This window comes from Hypomesus nipponensis, chromosome 21, assembly GCF_054491055.1.
Source record: "Hypomesus nipponensis isolate SF chromosome 21, ASM5449105v1, whole genome shotgun sequence".
Lineage (NCBI taxonomy): Eukaryota > Metazoa > Chordata > Actinopteri > Osmeriformes > Osmeridae > Hypomesus > Hypomesus nipponensis.
Window position 1 is genome coordinate 3,960,001 of NC_140381.1, and position 20,000 is coordinate 3,980,000.

The window sequence follows — 20,000 nt, forward strand, 5'->3', positions numbered from 1 at the left end:
GTGTAGTATTTGTCAACACCCTCCAAGCCATTCCACGATTCCATGGAAAGTTCTTGTGTGAAGCCTTTTTCCTTGATCATCACTTCAAAACATGTTTCTCAAAAAAACTGTTCCAGTGATGAAGCAATCAAGCAAAAGAGGGTGTGGTATTTGTCTTTGATACACCCCCCATTTGTCTAACACCCCCCAAGCCATGTCACGGTTCCATGGAAAGTTCTCACGTGAAGCCCTTTCCCTTGGTATCAATGTGTTGATACTCTATATGTCATAGATACGCAGAAGTATGAGACTGGGTTGGCTTCACTGTTCTTGTAACTGTTTAAGTACGCAGCAACAGTCCTTTGACAGTAGGCCTACTCTTTACTTACTTGCAGAACCACTTATTTTACGCTATGGACTGCCTGCATCTTGTCACTTTTAGCAGTGACAGGAATGTTGTGTTTTTTAAATGACCATGTAATCAAAGTGGAATTACTGGTTTAACTGAATTCTTGGCTAAACAATGCGAGGGGGCTCCTTCTGACTGGTTAGTTGAGCAACGTATTTTGTTCAGACTTGTCTCATCTTCCTTCTGTGAGTGTGTTGGTTCAAGTTGTAGCATGACAAACTTAAGGCCAACACGACATATGCGCACGGAGAGAGGAATCTCATCGGTGGAAAAGTTGTTTTTCTCTCTCCGAAGCATCCTCACGCTAACCTTAAGCCTTTGGTGTTGATCTTCCAAGCTCCGCCCACCAATCTCCGGCTGCAAATATCACATGACAACCAGTAGCCAATCGATAAAGGTTATTCCAGAACGTGTGTGAGCACCTGAGAGTATTCCTTCTCAATATTCACTCGGCAGTGAAGAGTCGTAGGGAGAGAGGAGATTCACTCGGCAGTGAAGAGTCGTAGGGAGAGAGGAGATTCACTTGGCAGTGAAGAGTTGTAGGGAGAGTTCACAACAACAACAACACATTGAGTGTCTCTCTTAGCAAACTTCAAGATGGACCTTGTGCTAACACTGCAAAACAACACAGTTACCATAACCATAGGGGCTGTTACCTTATTTTTGCTGCTGGTCAACTGTTCGTACCGGAGAAGACACAAGATTACCAGCCAAGGACGTTTACCACCTGGCCCGGCTCCAGTCCCCATCTTCGGGAACATGCTCCAAATAGATATGAGTCAGCCCTATCGGTCCTACATGGAACTCAGCAAGACGTACGGTTCTGTGTTTACGGTTTGGCTGGCAAGCAGAGCGGTGGTGGTCATTTGCAGTTACGAAGCCATCCGGGAAGCTTTGGTCACTCAGGGGGAGGCTTTCAACGGCAGAGCCAACCCCCCGGTCAACGTGAAGATCCAGAATGGCCATGGGGTGGGGGTCAGCAACGGGCCGAGGTGGAAGGTCCTGCGGGCCTTCTCCGAGGGCTCCCTGAGGGGGTTCGGTGCGAGGGGGGGGAGGAGCCTGGAGCAGAGGGCTCAGGAGGAGGCTGAGCAGCTGGTCAGGGCCTTCGGAGAAGGCGGACGTTCCACGGTGAACCCCAAGAAGCTCCTGTACAATTCCATCATCAACCTCTTCTGTTCCTTGTCCTTGGGGCGAAGGTTTGAACTCGACCATCCGACGTTTCGGCTGTTTCACGACGCCGTCTATTTGTATTTTGATTTCGTGTTGAGCCGAACAGGGAGTTTGTACAACTTTCTCCCCGGTGTCGTCGGTCTCTTTCCTGGCAAACACAGGGTGGCCTTCCAAAGCATTGAAAAAGTCAAAGCATTTTTGATACAGGAAGCGGACAGTCGTCTCAAAAACCTGGACACCTCCAACCCCCAGGACTTCCTGGAAGTGTTCCTGGTTAGAATGCTGGAGGAGAAGGATCAGCCTGACTCAGAGTTCCACTACGAGAACATGTTTGGCTGTGTCTGGGATCTGTTTGCCGCTGGTACCGAGACTCAAAGCTCGGCTTTAGCCCACGCCTTCCTCTTGATGATCGGCCACCCCCTGATCCAGGAGAAGGTCCAGAAGGAGATCGACGAGGTGATTGGCCGGGACAGGCCGCCGGCCGTCAGCGACAGAGCGAACATGCCGTACACCAACGCTGTCATCCACGAGATCCAAAGGACCATGGACCTGGCTCCCTTCGCCGTGCCCCACAAGATGAACTGCGACGAGGACTTCTACGGCCACCTCATCCCCGAAGGCACCGTTGTCTTCCCCCTGATCTCCTCCGTCCTGTCCGACCCGCAGCTCTTCAAGAACCCGGACCGCTTCGACCCGGAGAACTTCCTCGACGACGACGGGCTCTTCCTGGAGAAGGACGGGTTTCTGGCGTACGGGCTGGGTAAGAGGGGTTGCCTCGGAAACGGGATGGGGATTCCGAAGACGGTGATTTTCCTGTTCTTCGTCAGCGTGCTCCGGCGGTTCTCCCTCAGAGGAACCGGACCTGCGGAGGACTTGGACCTGAGAACAGTGTCCCACAGTGTGGGCAAGCTGGCACGGCCCTACGAGTGCTACGCTGAGCCCAGGGATGGATGAGCATCGTGGGTGTGGTCTGGGCCAGCCTGCTCTGAATGTCTTCACAGCGTTGTGCTGTCTATACGTGTATCGTCAAAGGCCCGCTGTGTGACTTCTTGACCACAGCAAGAGACAACCTCACATATGTATCGAAAACCTGCATATCAGTGTCTTTTTTTCTCATTGACTTGATTTAGTTGGGTTTAGCTCTCCTGTTTAACACACTGACATGCTCTCAATACACATCCCAGTACAGGCATTTGTATTTGCGTTAAGTAACTTGTCCAAATAAGTGAATCGAGTTTAGACAAGCCACTCGGTCAGAGTGCAGCATATCACCCATCGCCGTGTGCTCAGCCCTTTAAATCAGCTTTTTTTTTGCATTAGGTTTTGATGCTTTTAATGGTTTTATGTGAAGTACTTTGAATTGCCTTGTTATTGAAATGTGCCATACAAATAAACTTGACTTGACCACCACCCCCTTCTCCCCATGTGGTCTGTCTGTGCTCCCCGTGGGGGATTGAACTCGCTGCTCCCTGCCTCATGTCATGCATGCTGCAGTCAAGGCAGGGAGCGCTTCCCCATGTACATCTATTCCGCCAAAGTTAAACCTATTTTTCATGTATATCAATAAATGGTGAAATGAATCACGTAAGTGTCTTGACTGAACTGGTTGCTATGACTACTCCCTTCAGTCTGCTTGTTCTGCACCTGCTTACACACAATATACTAATGACACACACACACACATACCAACCATGGGTCCTTAGGATGGCCCAACATAATTAAACATTTGTGTACATTCTATAAGTGGCTGGGGAGCACACTATTCTTTGTCCTTAGAGAAAGGACTATAGTCAAGATAGAACGGTAGGTGGATTGTTCTGGAACAGACTGGGGACTGTCTTTGAGAGAGAACGTGGACCTCCTAGGTGTCTTTCAGCGGGCTGGAAGCGCTGAAGGCCAAACGTTCCCATACTCCATGACAACATGGAGGCCAATTCAGGCCGAGAGGGAGGGAGGGAGGGAGGGAGGGAGGGAGGGAGGGAGGGAGGGAGGGAGGGAGGGAGGGAGGGAGGGAGGGAGGGAGGGAGGGAGGGAGGGAGGGAGGGAGGGAGGGAGGGAAGAGAAAGCTGGATGGAGGGAAACAGAGGAGGAGAGGGAGGGAGGGAGGGAGGGAGGGAGGGAGGGAGGGAGGGAGGGAGGGAGGGAGGGAGGGAGGGAGGGAGGGAGGGAGGGAGGGAGGGAGGGAGGGAGGGAGGGAGGGAGGGAGGGAGGGAGGGAAGAGAAAGCTGGATGGAGGGAAACAGAGGAGGAGAGGGAGGGAGGGAGGGAGGGAGGGAGGGAGGGAGGGAGGGAGGGAGGGAGGGAGGGAGGGAGGGAGGGAGGGAGGGAGGGAGGGAGGGAGGGAGGGAGGGAGGGAGGGAGGGAGGGAGGGAAGAGAAAGCTGGATGGAGGGAAACAGAGGAGGAGAGGGAGGGAGGGAGGGAAGAGAAGACTGCATGCCCTCATAGCACTTCTTCCCTGAGCTGTCAGGGTACCCTTGCGCTAGTACTTGTAAAGGCTTCAATGGTTTAGATTTCCAGGCTCGATTTGGAAATCACAGATGCTTGGTAAGAGATTAAGAAGCATGTAATACTGCGCAGATTGCGTTCACAAATATTTCTGCTTTTGGAAATGTCTTTATGAAGCAGGGAATTGTGCTACTTACTGTAACAAGAATGATATCATATGCATGTCCACTGGACTGTGGTTAACTTTGAAAAAGCCCCTTGGGAGCACAGACACCCGTGCTCAGAGTTTCGTTGAACACCACACCTTACCTCAAGTCTTATGTTCCTTACCTCCAAATGTCCAACTCTGGACACAAGTTTCTAAAGAGACAGCAATGTCTTTTTCAACTATTGGGGATCAGCTCTGGGGTCAGTTGGTCTACCAGACCAGTGTGAGTCAACCTGCCCTGGGGCAGTGGGGAGGTATTTTCTCTCTCTCTCTCTCTCTCTCTCTCTCTCTCTCTCTCTCTCTCTCTCTCTCTCTCTCTCTCTCTCTCTCTCTTTCTCTCTCTCTCTCTCTCTCTCTCTCTCTCTCTCTCTCTCTCTCTCTCTCTCTCTCTCTCTCTCTCCCCTCTTGTTCCTAGAACAACACATCTGTTATCTCCAAACCTTCCATCTAAGCCCCGCCCACTTCCTTCCTCCCAGGGCACTCTGCAGGCTCAAACCTGCGTCTCATTTGGCAGGAGAGCAGCCAATAAAAGCCAGAATTGTTACTTGGGTGGCAATGCGACAGCTCTTATTGGCAGCTATTAGAAGCAGGGGGGAGAAGCATAACACTTACCAGACATCCTGGGGCGGAGGAGGGGGAGAAGGGGGAGGAGGGGGAGGAGGGGGAGGAGGGGGAAACAAGATCATGGGAATGGAGGGGGGAGAAGGGATGAGGTGTTACGTGAGAGAACAGGACAGAGAGGAATTGAAAGGAGATGGGGAAAATAGCAAGAGTTGGCAGAGCGATGGCAAGAGAGAAAACGTTCTTTAGTTCAACAAGAAGGAGGAGGAGAGAAAGGGGGGGACAAGAAAGGGAGATTGAGACGGACAACCACACATAAGAAATGCCAGGATTCTGAGAGTTCCCCAAAATAACTTGACACAATCCTGACACACACACACACACCCCTACCTGGTCTTACAATCGGGCATATTAAAGGCTGTTGGTGCCCGACCCTTTCCTTCAGGGTCAGGGTGCAGGGTTGAGGGGTCAAAGGGCGAAGAGCGCCAGCCCCCTGGCTGTGGAAGGTTTAAAGCGAGCTGGTCGCCCCCAGGGTAGGGTGTGCAGTGTGTGTGTGTGTGTGTGTGTGTGTGTGTGTGTGTGGTGTGTGAGGAAGGGGGGGTATATTTGTTAAAACTCTGGTATTTGTCAGTACACGTATGTTAGTATTTAGGTCCAGTTGATGTGTACTGTTTATGTGCAAAGGTAGGGGGATTTGTGTGTGTGTGTGTGTGTGTTTATTTTTGTGTGTGAGTTTTCCAGCCTAGTTTGATATATTTGTGTTAGAGGCAGGATGAGTTAAACCTCAGGTCATCCTGCTGTGACAACGTGACTCAGCTCCACCCTTTACCTCTATTGTAGTCATTAAGCAACACACACACACACACCTATATACAATACAACATTTCCTAATTAATTTGTGCGTGTCTAGTCTAGTCTAGGGTGGTCTCTGTCTCGTTCCTCCAGAATTTTAACAGTTCCATCTAAACGTCTTTATTCCACATGGTAGAACGTGGAAGCCATTACTGGGCTGGGTAAGACGAGACCTTTGGGTTCCACTCCCTGAATGAAAGGGCGATTAAAGCTAATTGAATTAAGTGTATCGCATTTAAGCCAGGAAGGCAGAGGGAACAAGGGGAGGGGGGTTCTCATGAGAACGAAGGTCTCGACAAGGAGGTACAGGAACTCGGAGGTGTGGAAGTGTTGCGTGGAGGGGGGGGGGGGGTCTTCAAGCATTTGAGAACCGATCGAAGGAGAGCTTTACCATGTGCTGAAAGTTGGCCCGAAATGCAGATTCATCTGTGTCTCCTCAAAGTTGATGGTTTTGCAAGAGAGCTTTTGAGCAGTCATGTCCGAATATTTACTACACGTGTCCAGGATTTAAATAGAAGACACCCACAGCAAGATAATGCGTCATCCTTCGCTGAGGTGCCAAGTTCCTTTTGTGCCAGAGCCCTCCTAGACTGCTGTTAGGCAATGCAAGAGACTACAAACATAAATCTCTCTCTACCCCCCCTCTACCCCCCCCCCCCCCTCTCTCTCTCTCTCTCTCTCTCTCTCTCTCTCTCTCTCTCCCTCTCTCTCTCTCTCTCTCTCTCTCTCTCTCCTTCCCTCTCCCTCTCCTTCCCTCTCATTTTCTCTACCCCCTCTCTCTGTCTCTCTCTCTCTCCCTCTCTCTCTCTCTCTCTCCCTCTCCTTCCCTCTCCCTCTCCTTCCCTCTCCCTCTCCTTCCCTCTCCTTTTCTCTACCCCCTCTCTCTGTCTCTCTCTCTCTCTCCCTCTCTCTCTCTCTCTCTCTCTCTCTCTCTCTCTCTCTCCTTCCCTCTCCCTCTCCTTCCCTCTCCTTTTCTCTACCCCCTCTCTCTGTCTCTCCTCCTCTCCTTCCCTCTCTCTCCTGTTCTAGCTCAGGTACGTCAGTTTCAACAGCGAGGAAAAATTACCGTACATTTGGGAACGTTACATGTGGTGCATGTGCTGGGGTCGTAATATGGAAAAGTTATGTCTCTGCATGAGCACACACGCTCGCACACGTGTTTGCGCACACGCACACACACAGACCAGTTAAAGTTATTATCATCCCAACAATCTGTCTGCACTTGGGTTACTTCCCCCCTCCCCCACCCCTCCACCTCTCCCCCACCCCCCACCCCTCCACCTCTCCCCCACCCCCCACCCCTCCACCTCTCCCCCTTCTCTCCATCTCCTCTACCCCCAGCAACTCTTGAGTGCTTTCATCAATACCAGATTTCTCAGATAAACACACACACACACACACTCCCTAATGGCAACCATGTTGGAGGAGTTCATGGGGGGGCTGTGTAACCTCTCACTCGTTCACCTCCTCTCTCACCCATTCACCTCCCACCTCACCCATTCACCTCCTCTCTTACCCATTCACCTCCCACCTCACCCATTCACCTCCCACCTCACCCATTCACCTCAGATCTCACCCATAAAGCTGGCAAATGAATGAATAGCCTTCATCTGCAAACATGGAGTGTCGGAATGTTTCCATCGTTCCATCAGGAACAACTTTCCTCCCCTCCTCCTCCAAGTGTGCCTGAATATGTGTTTTCTTGACTGTAATGTTAAGATAAGCCTGGATGAAAATCAGACAGGCAACAAAATACCAGACCATTGACCTCAGACAGCCGAACTAACAGATTACACCGCCAGGACCTCAGTTCTATATTCGTTGGACCGGTTCTGGCTTGTGCAACCTGGGCTGTCGTCGCTAAGGCAACATGGCGGACATACCTGAGGCATGAGCCTGCAAGGGGGTCGTGTTCCATGTCTGAGGGTTGGTTTGGTTTCTAGGGTTACAGGGTTAAGGAATCGGACAAGACCCCCGTAGCACCTAAAGATAAAGGAGCGAGGGCAGAGGGAGGAGGAGGGAGGGCAGGGGGAGGAGGGAGGGCAGGGGGTGGGTGTTGAGGGAGAAAGAGAGGTAAACACAGAGGAAAAAGGAAAGAGATTCAGTTGAGAGACAGTGAGAGAGAGAGAGAGAGAGAGAGAGAGAGAGAGAGAGACAGTGAGAGAGAGAGAGAGAGAGAGAGAGAGAGAGAGAGAGAGAGAGAGAGAGAGAGAGAGAAAATGAGTCCATTAGGAAACTTTTTAGGAAAAAGTAGTTAGACAGATTGATAAAAAGGCTTTTTCACCATGTAATGTCTGCTAACAGTTTAGTTTTATGTACCTGACTCATACTAGTGCTTCATAAAGGGAACAGTTTGTGAGTTTTCAGGCCCCAATCCAACTCTCCAACGAGCAAACAGAACCCTCATTTATGTGATGTAAACCCATGTTTGTCTTATTTTCCTTTGGCGTCAGCTCTTCACCACCGCTTAGGAAACACGAGCCCTCTCTTCACTGCACACACCAACATCACTGAAGACCCATCAATTGTGGTCTTTGGAGAGGGGTTGTGTTGTGTGTGTGTTGTGTGTGTGTGTGTGTCTGGTGTGTGCACATGTATGTGTGAGTGGAGCGAAGTGGAGAGAAAGGGCATTCATGGTTTGTGAGGGCATGTTTGTAGTATTTGTAGGTGTGTGCGTGTGGAGCGTTACAATAAATGAAACAACGGAGACATTGTACTTTTTTTTACATTATATTTTCTCATTATGCTTTTCCAGAAGCAAATACGTTCACATTCATATTTTAAAAAAAAACATTCCATACCATTTTTTTTTTCATAAAAAAAAAAAAAACTTTACATGAAACAAAGACACAAAAATATAGTTTTCCCAACATAATCAGGGAAGGTAATTAATGTAATATTGAAAATATTTCACATATTTTCCGTCCCTCTTTCCGTCTAAAGCCGAAGCTAAAGTTTTCTTCCAGTTTGTACGTCTGAGGGTGGACCGTCATGCACCAGTTGAAGCTGCTATGTTGGTGTTGGAATATTGATAACATTGAGAAAAGCCGGCAAAAGAAAATAAAATATAATTGAGAGCCTTTTTGAACAATGTTGTTGTGAGTTTTATGCAGAGTGGTTGCAGGGTATTACCAAAAAAAAACATTTAATGTTCTGTCTTCACAGTTCCTTTGTTTTTTAATCGACTGAAGCTGAACCAAAGAGAGAGAGAGAGAGAGAGAGAGAGAGAGAGAGAGAGAGAGAGAGAGAGAGAGAGAGAGAGAGAGAGAGAGAGAGAGAGAGAGAGAGAGACAGAGAGAGAGAGAGAGACAGAGAGAGAGAGAGAGAGACAGAGAGAGAGATATTGCAACATGTTCTGAATTCCCCAGCTCCAGACAGGAAAAGAAGATAAACATATCAAAATTGTGTTTCCTTTTTCTCTGAACTTTTCATAGTCTAGCTGGCTGCAAGCAAGCACAACAGACCTGCCAACACAGCCAAGGCCTTCTCTGACCCCAAGACCTGGACAGGGTGAAGTAAAGAGAGGAAAAGAGAGAGAGAGAGAGAGAGAGAGAGAGAGAGAGAGAGAGAGAGAGAGAGAGAGAGAGAGAGAGAGAGAGAGAGAGAGGAGAGAGAGAGAGAGAGAGAGAGAGAGAGAGAGAGAATGACATGTAAGAAAAAGAGAGAAAGAGAAAGAAAGTAAAAAAAAAACATGAGGAGAGAAAGAAAGAAGGTATGACCATAAACAACATAACTACATCCTAACAAAGCTTCCTAGCTGAGGTTGTTATGGTGGCGGCCATGTTGTAAGAAGGACGCTCTCAGTAGCCAGAACAGGAAACGACTGCCTGCGGCTCCAATACACATTTGAGTAAACGGCTCCAAAACGTTTTCGGGCTCTTGGTTTCTTTTCTCAGCGTGTGTGTGCGCGCCACTTATAAAGTTTTTTTTTTTTTTTTTTTGGCGGCGACGAAGGTTTGAGAGCCGTTTTGGGACTGCTGCGTTCAAAAGGAGAGGCTTGAGGTCTGAGGAGGAGAGAGGAATGTTCTTATGGGGCTCTGTTGGGAGTTGGATCAGAGGGCAGATGATGTGAAAAAGTGTTAGAAATGAGAGAGAGAGAGAGAGAGAGAGAGAGAGAGAGAGAGAGAGAGAGAGAGAGAGAGAGAGAGAGAGAGAGACCATTTGTATGTGTTCTGGAAGACTGTAATGAGTGTTCTGGAGTTCTAACAGTTGTTTTTCTTCTTCTGCAGAACATGCACGTTAAAACAACAACAGTAATACTGGAGACACAGCAACAGTGATATCCATGGTATAAAATATAAGACACATTACATAAAAATACGTAGTAGTTATCAGCTCAAGGAAGCAGTTTTAGCATAAACATGAGTAAAGCACGGCGCAGATTACATCTCCTCATGTCCTTTCTCTTCAATGGTGATTTAGTGTTTCACAGCAAGTTCAATCACCCTCTGGGTGGGTGCGTGCGTGCATCAGTCTTTCGTACCGTTGTTTTGCAATTCAAACATGGAAGGAACTCAGCATGTTTCTGAGATAAAACGTTGCGTTTGTAACAAAGGCTGTTGCCAGGCCAGGTTCAAGATGGGCGATGTGTCCGAAACAGTCAGACAAAAGTTTCACATCAAATTCGATAAACAAAAAAAAACGAACAAACAAACAAGACCAAACAAATCCCCCAGCCTTCAAAGTGCATGCTGCTCTATGCGGCCGGACGGCAGCGCCGGCAGGGGGTGGATTGACGCCCACCTTCATCAGAGGACCCATGCCCCTCTTCTTCTCTCGCCTCGAAACGTCACGCGGCGGCCAACAGGTGGGCGCAAAGCGGACGACCTTTGGCCAAAAAGCGCAACACCAGCGGTGGACTGCTCAGTGGTGAACTCCCCCTGTGTTGTCAGTGCGAGGGTCTGGTACACCAGGGTACAGCGTGGCTGTTGTGCATGGCTTTGTCCGTTTGTGTCGCCAAGTGCAGTCCATGTGAGTCCACACACACACACACACACATAAAGACAGGTGTGTGTTTCAATCTTCCATCATTCTCCCTTTGACCCTTGGGTCCAACACAGTTGCAAAAGCTCAGATTCAATTGCAGTTCTTTTGACGTCGATGACAATGCAGCTTAATAACAAAAAAAAGCCGAAGACACAGTCAAGTCAATGCGAAAAAGCACATCCGTTTCCCAAGATCCCCTTGGTTTGGCCATTGCACTCGGTTTAAATACTTTGTCGACTTTGAAGACATCGAACACCAAGCGGGGGCACCGCTTTCCCTTCATCCCTAGTGGATTTAAAGGGATCGTTTTTGAGTTCAAATGATCCCTTTGGGTGTCTCTGCAACCACTGTCTCCCACAGCAAGGGGAGCCAGCATGAGTCATTTCACACCAGCACGTCCTGCTTCAGCCTCAGAAGTAAGATGGCTTCATAGACACGATGTTGTTGTCTGACGAACAACGTCCTTGACCTTGAACGAGGGGAGCCTCGTACTCCAAAGCGCCGTTCTGCGGCGAGGGCGGCAGGACCGGACGCTCCGTCTCGGCCAGCTTGAGAGGCGGAGTCCCGCTCCCCTCGGTTCCTCCGTTCCCGTTCTCCACGCACGTTCTCACGCCCTCCAGCTCCAGCGGGCTGAGCTCCGCCGGGTCCAGCTCCGGGTCGGCCTTGGCCTGGGCCCGTCTCCGCCGGAGGAACAGCACCGCCCCGGCTACCACCGCCACCGCCAGGACCAGCGCCAGGGCCGCCAGGGTGAAGATGAGAGAGGAGGCGATCTGGGCGGGGTCCTTCACGATGGGTTCCGGGGAGGAGATCAGCTGGCCGGCTGTTCGCGCCTCCATGCAGGTGCCCCCACTCTCGTTGGGCCCGCCGCCCCCGCCGCCCACTCTCTCCCCCATGGGGCTGGCGCACACCGAGTAGGTGCAGTTGGGCCGCAGCCCCCGGAGGGTGTATTCAGGGTAGTTGGCGGGGACGGTGAGGTACATGGGACGGCGGTCGGGGCCGGAGAGGTTCCGGTACGACAGCCGGATCCCCCGGATGTGTGGTCGCGTCTCGATGAAGCGGTGGAGGTCGAGGAGGATGGAGGTGGAGGTCACCTGCCGAGAGCTGATGTCGTCGGGGTCGGGGGTCGTCACCGGCGCCGCCGCTGCGGCCGAGACCGACGCGGAGTCCTGGCGCGCCAGCGGCTCCAGGGCCTCCTCCTCTTCCTCTAGGTTCTCGCAGTACAGGCCGGAGGTTTCCGGCGGGCACACGCACCCCATCTGTGCCCGGGGGTCGAAGTGGCAGGTGCCTCCGTTCAGGCAGATGTTCGGGGGGCAGATGTGCTCCTCGCTGGAGGGGCTGGGGGCGGGCTGGGGCGGAGGTCCGTCGGGGACGTCCGTTTCCGTGGCCGACGGATCCTCGCTGGGCGGGGGCGGTGGCGGGGGGATGGCGTTGGTGTACGTGGTTTCCGGGGACGTGGTGGGCAGAGGGAGAGGAGGAGGGGTACTCCGCGCGTCGTCGCCCGACGGAACGGCCAGGAGCGTGGTGCTCGGAGGGCACCCGAAATCCCGCTGGTCCAAATCTGCCAGCTTCTTCCCGGCGTTCGCCGGCGGGAAATGGCACCGGGTCTCCTCGGGACGCCCCAGGGTCACGCCGTTCTCCCTCAGCCAGCTGGGGAACCAGGCCAAGGGACACAGGCAGTTGAAGGGGTTCTCGGCGGCGGTGATCTGAGACAGCCTGGGCAAGTGCTGCGGGATCGTCTGGGGGAACTCTTGGATGTTCAGGCCACTCAGATCCAGCATCTGGAGCCCCACCAGCTTCCGGAAGTCCTTCTCGCCCAGCTCCCGGAGGGGGTTGACGGCCAGGCTGAGCTTGATCAGTCCCTTGGCCGCCCACAGCGACTGAGGAAGCTCCTCCAGCTTGTTGTGGGAGACGTCCAGGTCGTGGAGGTTCCCCAGGGATGCCATCAGCTCCTCGTCCAGGGACGTGAGCCCCAGGGTGGACACTTTGAGAGACTCCAGGTGGGGGGTCTGGAGGTCCTGAGGACCCAGGGTCGGGAGGGTGTTGAAGCTGAGGTCCAGGAGGAGGAGGTTGGGGAGGTGGAGGGACGGGAGGACGGAGAGGCGGTTCTTCTGGAGCTTGAGCTCCAGCAGCCCCTTCAGGTCCTCGAACGCCTCCGTCTGGATGCTCTGGATGCTGTTGCCGTGGAGATACAGCCTCTCCAGCTGGACCAGGCCCGAGAAGCTGTCCTTGGAAATGTGAGCGATGACGTTCGAGGACAGATCCAAGTTCCGCAGGGAGGACAGGGGTTGGAAGACTCCGTCGGGGACCTCCGTGAGCTCGTTCTGGGACAGGTCCAGCAGCTCCAGCCCGCCCAGCCCGGTGAAGTCGTCCTGGGCCAGGGCGGCAATGCCGTTCTGGAAGACGTACAAGTTCCTTGTGGTGGGAGGGAGCCCGCGGGGCACATTGCTGGAGTGGCGCTGGATGCAGAAGATTAATTCGGCCGGCTGGCAGGTGCAGTCTTCCGGGCAGCCCTCGGAGGACGCCGAGGAGGACAGGAGGAAGAGGAGGAGGAGGAAGAGCGAGCGCGGCATGGCGGGAGCCTTGGGTTTCAGACCTGAATGGATCGAAAAGAGGACGAGAGGAATGGAAAAAGGTCAATGTCAGCAACACGGTCCCAACTACAATGAGCTTGTGTGTAACTGTCAGAATTTGAAATGTAATTGTTTTGTGTTGTGTTTTCATCAACGTCTTGCCCGAAAATTGCGCAATGTGACAGAGAGGCATCACGAACATGCGTCAAATTAAGAGAGTTCAGAAGTGATTTCCTTATTTATTCCCTCTTATTTCTATTGTTTGTTTAATGAGGTCAGAGCAGGCTTTTCCTCATCCCTCACTTCCAGTCTGCACACACACACACTAAGTGCACTAAGTACACACACACGTACTTAAGCACTCACACACTGACTGATCACACGTCACCCTTGTTGACTTTCTTCATGACGTAGCTGTAAGGAATGTCACCAAGCAGAACAATTGAAGGGCAAGTGAACAGCCACCTGACTTCCTAAAGTAGTATAATATTAGTATAATATTATAGTATGACCTCACACACACACACACACACACACACACACACGTCAAACCTGGCTCCCTTTGGGTGCACACAGTCACTGTGAAACCCCACACACACACACACACACATACGCACACACACGCACACGCACACACACACACACACACACACACACACACACACAGACAACCAGGACCAGAGTCAGGAGGCCCGACAGATGACCCAATCCAGCCCACCCATGGTGACCCGTCGACGGGTCAGTGAGAAACACGTTCAGCCTCTCACCAAGTGTTTATGTCACAGCCTCAGGGCCGTGAAACTGGCCCGTCTTCAAATGCCCAGGCACACAGACGCGCGTGCACACACACACACCCAGCTGCCACACACAAATGCATGCTACCTCAATCACTCACTCACACACACACACACACACACACACAGCCAAGCATATGGACGCCATACATAGACACTGGTAACAGAGAGAAGGAGTCAGAGAGACAGAGAGAAATAGAGAGAGAAATAGACAAACAGAGAGAGATGGTAGGGGGGTGAGAGAAAGAGTAAAAGGCCTAGAGCCTAATAAACAGAGAGAAAACACGAGAGGAGAGCTGCTCTGTTGACATTTAGGGTTGCGTACAGTGTGTGTTCATGGTGTTCTGTGGGCAGTGTGTGAGTGTGTGTGTGTGTGTGTGTGTTTACAGAGTATTGAAACTGAAGCCTGCCCTGAAACCTTTCAGAATCGTTTGAACATGTGCAAATAAATACTTGAGGGTTTGGGTTACCTCATTACATGACCGTGAAGGTCTTTCTATCTAATACACCTTCTGTGTGGAACAGCGAGAGGAGGAACAGCGAGAGGAGGAACAGCGAGAGGAGGAACAGCGAGAGGAGGAACAGCGAGAGGAGGAACAGCGAGAGGAGGAACAGCGAGAGGAGGAACAGCGAGAGGAGGAACAGCGTGTGCAGGTTATCCCGTTGTGCACGTGTGGATGCTATGACCTTAGGCCCCAGATGGACTGTGTATACAGTTTATGAAATTCTGTGTTAGGGAGACAAAAACTTAAACATCGTCACTCAAACTGAAATCTGTGTGAAGGGTCAACCCCCTTCCTCCCCCCCATACACACACACACACACGCACACACCTAACCTCACTGGGGCCCTAACCATTCGTCTGCCTGTGGGCATGCCCGAGGGAAAAAGGAGGGCCGTGAAATGGAGTTTGGACAGTTTGGGGGGGTGGGGTGGGGAGGTAGGGGGGGTCTTAATTTACTGTCAGGGGGTCACCGAGAGCTGCAGAGGTCCCAGCTGGGTCATAAACGGAGAGAATCACCTCAGTCGGCGGAGAAGATAAACAGTCCGACTGACGCAGTAGTATAACTCCATCCCACCTCCCTCCCTCTCTCCCTCCTTCCATCTCATGACCTTCCCCTCCCCTCTTCCTACCTCTCGCTCTCTTTTCACCTCTAGCTCGCCTTAGACTTCTGGTTCGAGATCAAGTTCCATGATGCAGTGTTTTTACGGTCAGAGAATATAACAAGTATGGCCGACATCAAACCATGTCAGTGTCCCCGATGCCCTGTAAGGGCTTAACAGATTTGAAGGGTCAGCAGATCTGAATGAAACTGTCGGAGTCAGGTCAAGGTACACACAAATGTCAGGCAAACCTTCTCCTATCTCGTCTCTCGCTAACGGCCGTGACTGAGATCAGAGGACCCACTACACACAGGGCCTCTGTGGCCTACTCTGATGGCAGATGGATAAATTAGAGGTTGTTTCTGCTCTTGAAAATTCAGTTTTCCTTGGCTGTGTTTTGGTCCAGACTCTGTGATGGATCTTTCAAATGGAAGGACGGTTTCTATCTGCTTACACGCAATCTGCACATGGGTTTGCACGCACATGGGCACAGACACACACGTGTACACAAACAGACACACACACACACACAGACAGACACACACACCCAAACAGGCAGACATGACATCCATTACAAACTCCGGTCTCCTGCCTTTCTCTCTGCTCCCCTCCTACCCCTTGATAGAAATAACAACAATGCATTCATTCAGCAGATATTTTTACCACAACTTACAGTACAAGGGGGAATTTGAACCTGCGACCTCTTGATCCGCGGTCAAGTGCTCTAACCACGAGCCCTTCCTCTCTTCCTTTATCCTCCGTCTTTCAAACCACCCCTCCGACCCCCCTACCTTCCTCTCCTCTATTTTCACCCCTCCGACCCCCCTACCTTCCTCTCCTCAATTTTCACCCCTCCAACCCCCCTACCTTCCTCTCCTCTATTTTCATCCCTCTATCCCCCCCCCCCTTCTCACCCATCCTGGCCCATCCCTGCACCCCAACCTCTGAACCTTCTCTCACCCTTCCTCATCCCACCTTTTTTCCACCTCCCTTCTCGTCCCCCTCTTCCCCTGTATCCCACCAGACTGAGCTGGGTGGTATGACTGGAATTTGCAATAACCCCCCCCTCCCCCCACCCCCATCTCAAAATCTATTTTAATAAGGAGCCAGAGTAAAGTAAGCCAAGTTAAATCGTAAAGGTGGAGGTTGGAAGGGAAAGGAAGACAAGTCCGTACAAGGAGAGAGAGAGAGAGAGAGAGAGAGAGAGAGAGAGAGAGAGAGAGAGAGAGAGAGAGAGAGATGGGTGTAGGCTATAGCGTACACAGCATATGCATGCTTCTCTTCTTTTCCTGCCTCTGTTCTGTGTTCTCCTCTCGCTCTGCTCCCTCCCTCGAGGTGCAGTCCTGCCTGACGTATGGGATCCATTAGGGATCTCTCTCTGGGGTCAGTCAACATAAACATTGTCTAAAGGCCTTTTCAGACGTAACGCAATTTACAGTAAGCTGTGTTCACCACTGGGGGCAGAGCGCTGACGAGGTGTTCAGAGCACTGACTAGGTGTTCAGAGGAAGGAAGCGGAAAACAGTGGGTTTGCGGTGACGCACCGCCGGTTTGCTCGGCGTTACCAAAAGCCGCCGTGGCACACTCACGCACAGACACACACACAGACACACACACAGAAACAGACACACAGACACACAGAGACACAGACACAGACACACACAGAGACACACACACCGACACACACACACACAGAGACACACACCGACACACACAGACACACACAGACACACACAGAGACACACACAGGTACCTGGCCGTGCTGTGCAGTCTTTCAGGTGACCTTCACTTTATGCCTACTCAAGTTAGTCACAAGACTGTCACACACGTATTGTTCACACTAAACCCTGGGACAAAGATATGAATACATGTCTTCGTGCATGTGTATACATCACACCCTCACAGACACACAGTCATACGCAAACACAGGTCACACACACACTCGGACACACTCAAACACAGGTCACACGCTCAAACTAGTCACACACACACACACTCAAGCACAGGTCACACACACACACACTCTGATAAGCAAACACACACAATAAGATTAGACTATTACAACATACGGATTGACCACTTTTTACCAGAATTAAATCATTGTTTATCTTTCACCATATATTTATCCCTAACCCAAACAAAACACAGCACAGCCAATGTGTGGAAGATTTGCCTTAAGCTCACTTGCACACAGAGAAGTCCATGGAAGAGTATGAAAGTTCTGATTTTTCCATAACCGGTAATAACCCCTTCTGAGAAAAGATGTCTGTTAAAGCTCTAAGCAGGTTAATAAATGAATGACTGATTAATGTAATTGAAAAGGTGTGTTTGTGTGGGTGTGGTTTCACTTTGATTGAGAAAGAGAAAAAAAAAATCACGAATCATTTCATTTTGCGTTCATAGTTCGCCAGGTGGTTTTGGCCAAGAGTTTGACAGCTTTTATGTTGGAGGTGGTGACATAATTGATGTTTTTCAGTTAGGGTTATTGTTTTGCACAAGACACAGTTTATCCAACTTCTGTTGTGTGCGTTGTGTCTGTCCTAAGAACAACACATAAGTGAGGGGTGGAAGTATGGAGGGAGGTTACATTTCATATTTGCTCTCTATAATCCTTTCTTTTTTTTTCCCTTCCCGGGCTGTTTCGATTGGTCCGTCATGTCACACATGACTTGTTCAGAAAGACAGAGATCAATAAAGAAAGAAAGAACAAAAGAAAGAACGAAAGAAAGACAGAAAGAAAGACAGAAAGAAAGACAGAAAGAAAAACAGAAAGAAAGAAAGAACGAAAGAAAGACAGAAACAAAGACAGAACGAAAGAAAGAAAGAAAATAAGAAAGAAAGAGACAAGAAAAAACAAACCAAAAAAACTTCTTAAACAATTTCGTGTGCAAACAAAAGAATGCTTAAGTAGCCTTAATGTGATGAACTGCAGAGGCCAACTGGCTCTGATGACACTCACTCGGACAGACTCCTCTGTTCAGCTGGCTTACAAAGCACACTGTGTCTCCTGCTATTTGTCCCAATGTAGATATGTACACCTGTAGACTGAGCCATTCGGAGGGAGAGCAGACTGTTCTGTTGACACAAACCAGGTACACACACACACACCCACACACCACCCCTGCAAATACAGATCACAGCTGGATTATGTTACCCAAAAGACACTTGGCTCATCTGAGACAGCAGAGCCCCATAAACCTTTTCCCTCCTGATAACAGAGAGAGAGAGAGAGAGAGAGAGAGAGAGAGAGAGAGAGAGAGAGAGAGAGAGAGAGAGAGACAGAGTGAAACACACTGGTGCAAACATTCATTTTAATCCCCACTCAAACACCAAATCACAATCCCCTTAAAATCTCAAATGGGCCAAACCTCACTCCACTCTTGAACTTTGACCTCGGTGCCCTCAAACACATCCATCATCACATACATTCCACCCCTCACACACACACACACTCCACACACACCGGCGGCAAGCTCAACAAACCAAGCCGACACACTCCACTAGTAACCCTATACACCTCTAGTAGGCAGTTCCTCTGTGTAAAACACAGTCCCTAGGGGACGTTTCCTGGGCTAAGGTTACACACGGGGACACACACACACACACATCAACATGTTCTACACAAACACGTACACATTCCAAACAAGGTGCTTCCTGGGTTTTGGGGCTCTGCGTTAAACTGTTGCTTATCAAGGCTGGTTAGGGTGAAGCCAGGGACAAAGGATGAGAGGGGCCTCTTTGCAGAGGTACGTCAGAGTCAGGTTACCCTGTCTGTCTACACCCCCAGGAGGGGGAAGAGAGGAGAGGAGGAGAGAGGAGAGGGAGGTGGAGGGAGAGGAGAAGAGGGGAGAGGAGGGGGAAGAGAGGAGAGGGAGGTGGAGGGAGAGGAGAGGAGGGGAGAGGAAAGGAGGGAAGAGAGGAGAGGAGGAGAGAGGAGGGGGAAGAGAGGAGAGGGAGGTGGAGGGAGAGGAGAGGAGGGGAGAGGAGAGGAGGAGAGAGGAGGGGGAAGAGAGGAGAAGAGGAGATAAGGGAGTGGAGATGAGAGGAGAGTTAAGAGGGGAGAGGAGAGAAGGAAGAATGAAGAGGAGAAGGAGATGAAAGGATCTGAGGTGTGGAGGAGGACAAGCAACACCAAGCTCAGGAAGAGCGGGGAGGGAGGGAGGGGACGGGGAGGGGGGAGGAATAGAGGAGGAAGGGAACGGGTATACGTGTCTCCGATTCCCTCGAGGGTCTGGAGGAGAGGACCATGAGAGGAGGAGTGGTGTGTGTTTGCCGTAGCAGTCTAGGAGCTGTGAGACACTGCTCTCACTACATGCGTTCAGTGAAGCGATGGGAGCCAAGCCTCAAACTGAGTGCTGGAGATGTCCATGCAGAACATGTCAAAGTAAACACGCTTGTGTGCGTGTGTGTTTTGTGGTTACACAAACACACACGCACACACTCCACCACCTTCTGTTCTTTCTCTCTCTTCGTCCCTCTCTTCCCCTCCCTCCCTGTTTCCCCTTCCCTCCCCGCTCCCTCTCCCCTTCGCTCCCTCCTTGTCTTGGTGTTGGTGACAGCCAATCATCCAGCTTCTTGCTTGTAACATTTTAACAGTCCCACTCTGCCTCTGTGGAGATCATAACTTTGATGTGTGCGTGCGCTTCGAGAGTGAGAGACACAGAGAGATGGAGGGAGAAAGAGAGGGAGAGAGAGAGAGCGAAAGAGAGAGAGAGAGAGTCGGGTATGCAACCATGTGGATTGTAAACGTTGGTGATATACGAGTTGTACTAAATATAAGTTGACAACTTTGGCATTCCGCTCTTTCTGCGAGACGCCTGTGTGTCTTGGTGTCCTCGTGAAATATGTCTGTGATGCCAGCTATGCAACCTGAGGGACAACACACACCTTGTCACAATGCCTTTCTGTCACCGTGCAAAAT

At 50.9% G+C, this 20,000-nt stretch overlaps 1 protein-coding gene, 1 long non-coding RNA gene and 1 pseudogene across 3 annotated transcripts in view; 1 reads left to right on the top strand and 2 right to left on the bottom strand.

Moving 5' to 3' along the window:
* The window catches only part of LOC146237518 (uncharacterized), a 13,033-nt gene extending 12,954 nt beyond the window's left edge, over positions 1-79 (bottom strand). The window contains exon 1 of the long non-coding RNA XR_014740579.1: positions 1-79. This exon is cut by the window's left edge and continues 61 nt beyond it. This is a non-coding gene — a long non-coding RNA (uncharacterized LOC146237518).
* A 773-nt stretch (positions 80-852) lies between these two features.
* LOC146237519 (cytochrome P450 2M1 pseudogene) lies at positions 853-3,100 on the top strand (annotated as a pseudogene).
* A 6,605-nt stretch (positions 3,101-9,705) lies between these two features.
* vasna (vasorin a) overlaps positions 9,706-20,000 on the bottom strand; it is a 17,466-nt gene continuing 7,171 nt past the window's right edge. The window contains exons 1-2 of one of the 2 annotated variants that reach the window (XM_084686111.1): positions 18,039-18,187; positions 9,706-13,205 (exon numbers count right to left, since the gene is read on the bottom strand). In XM_084686111.1, coding sequence (XP_084542237.1) covers positions 11,023-13,182 — 2,160 coding nt within the window. In that variant the 5' untranslated portion in view covers positions 13,183-13,205; positions 18,039-18,187 and the 3' untranslated portion in view covers positions 9,706-11,022. Of the gene's footprint in view, positions 13,206-18,038; positions 18,188-20,000 lie in introns of those variants that run through there. The other variant, XM_084686110.1, reaches the window with a different exon arrangement.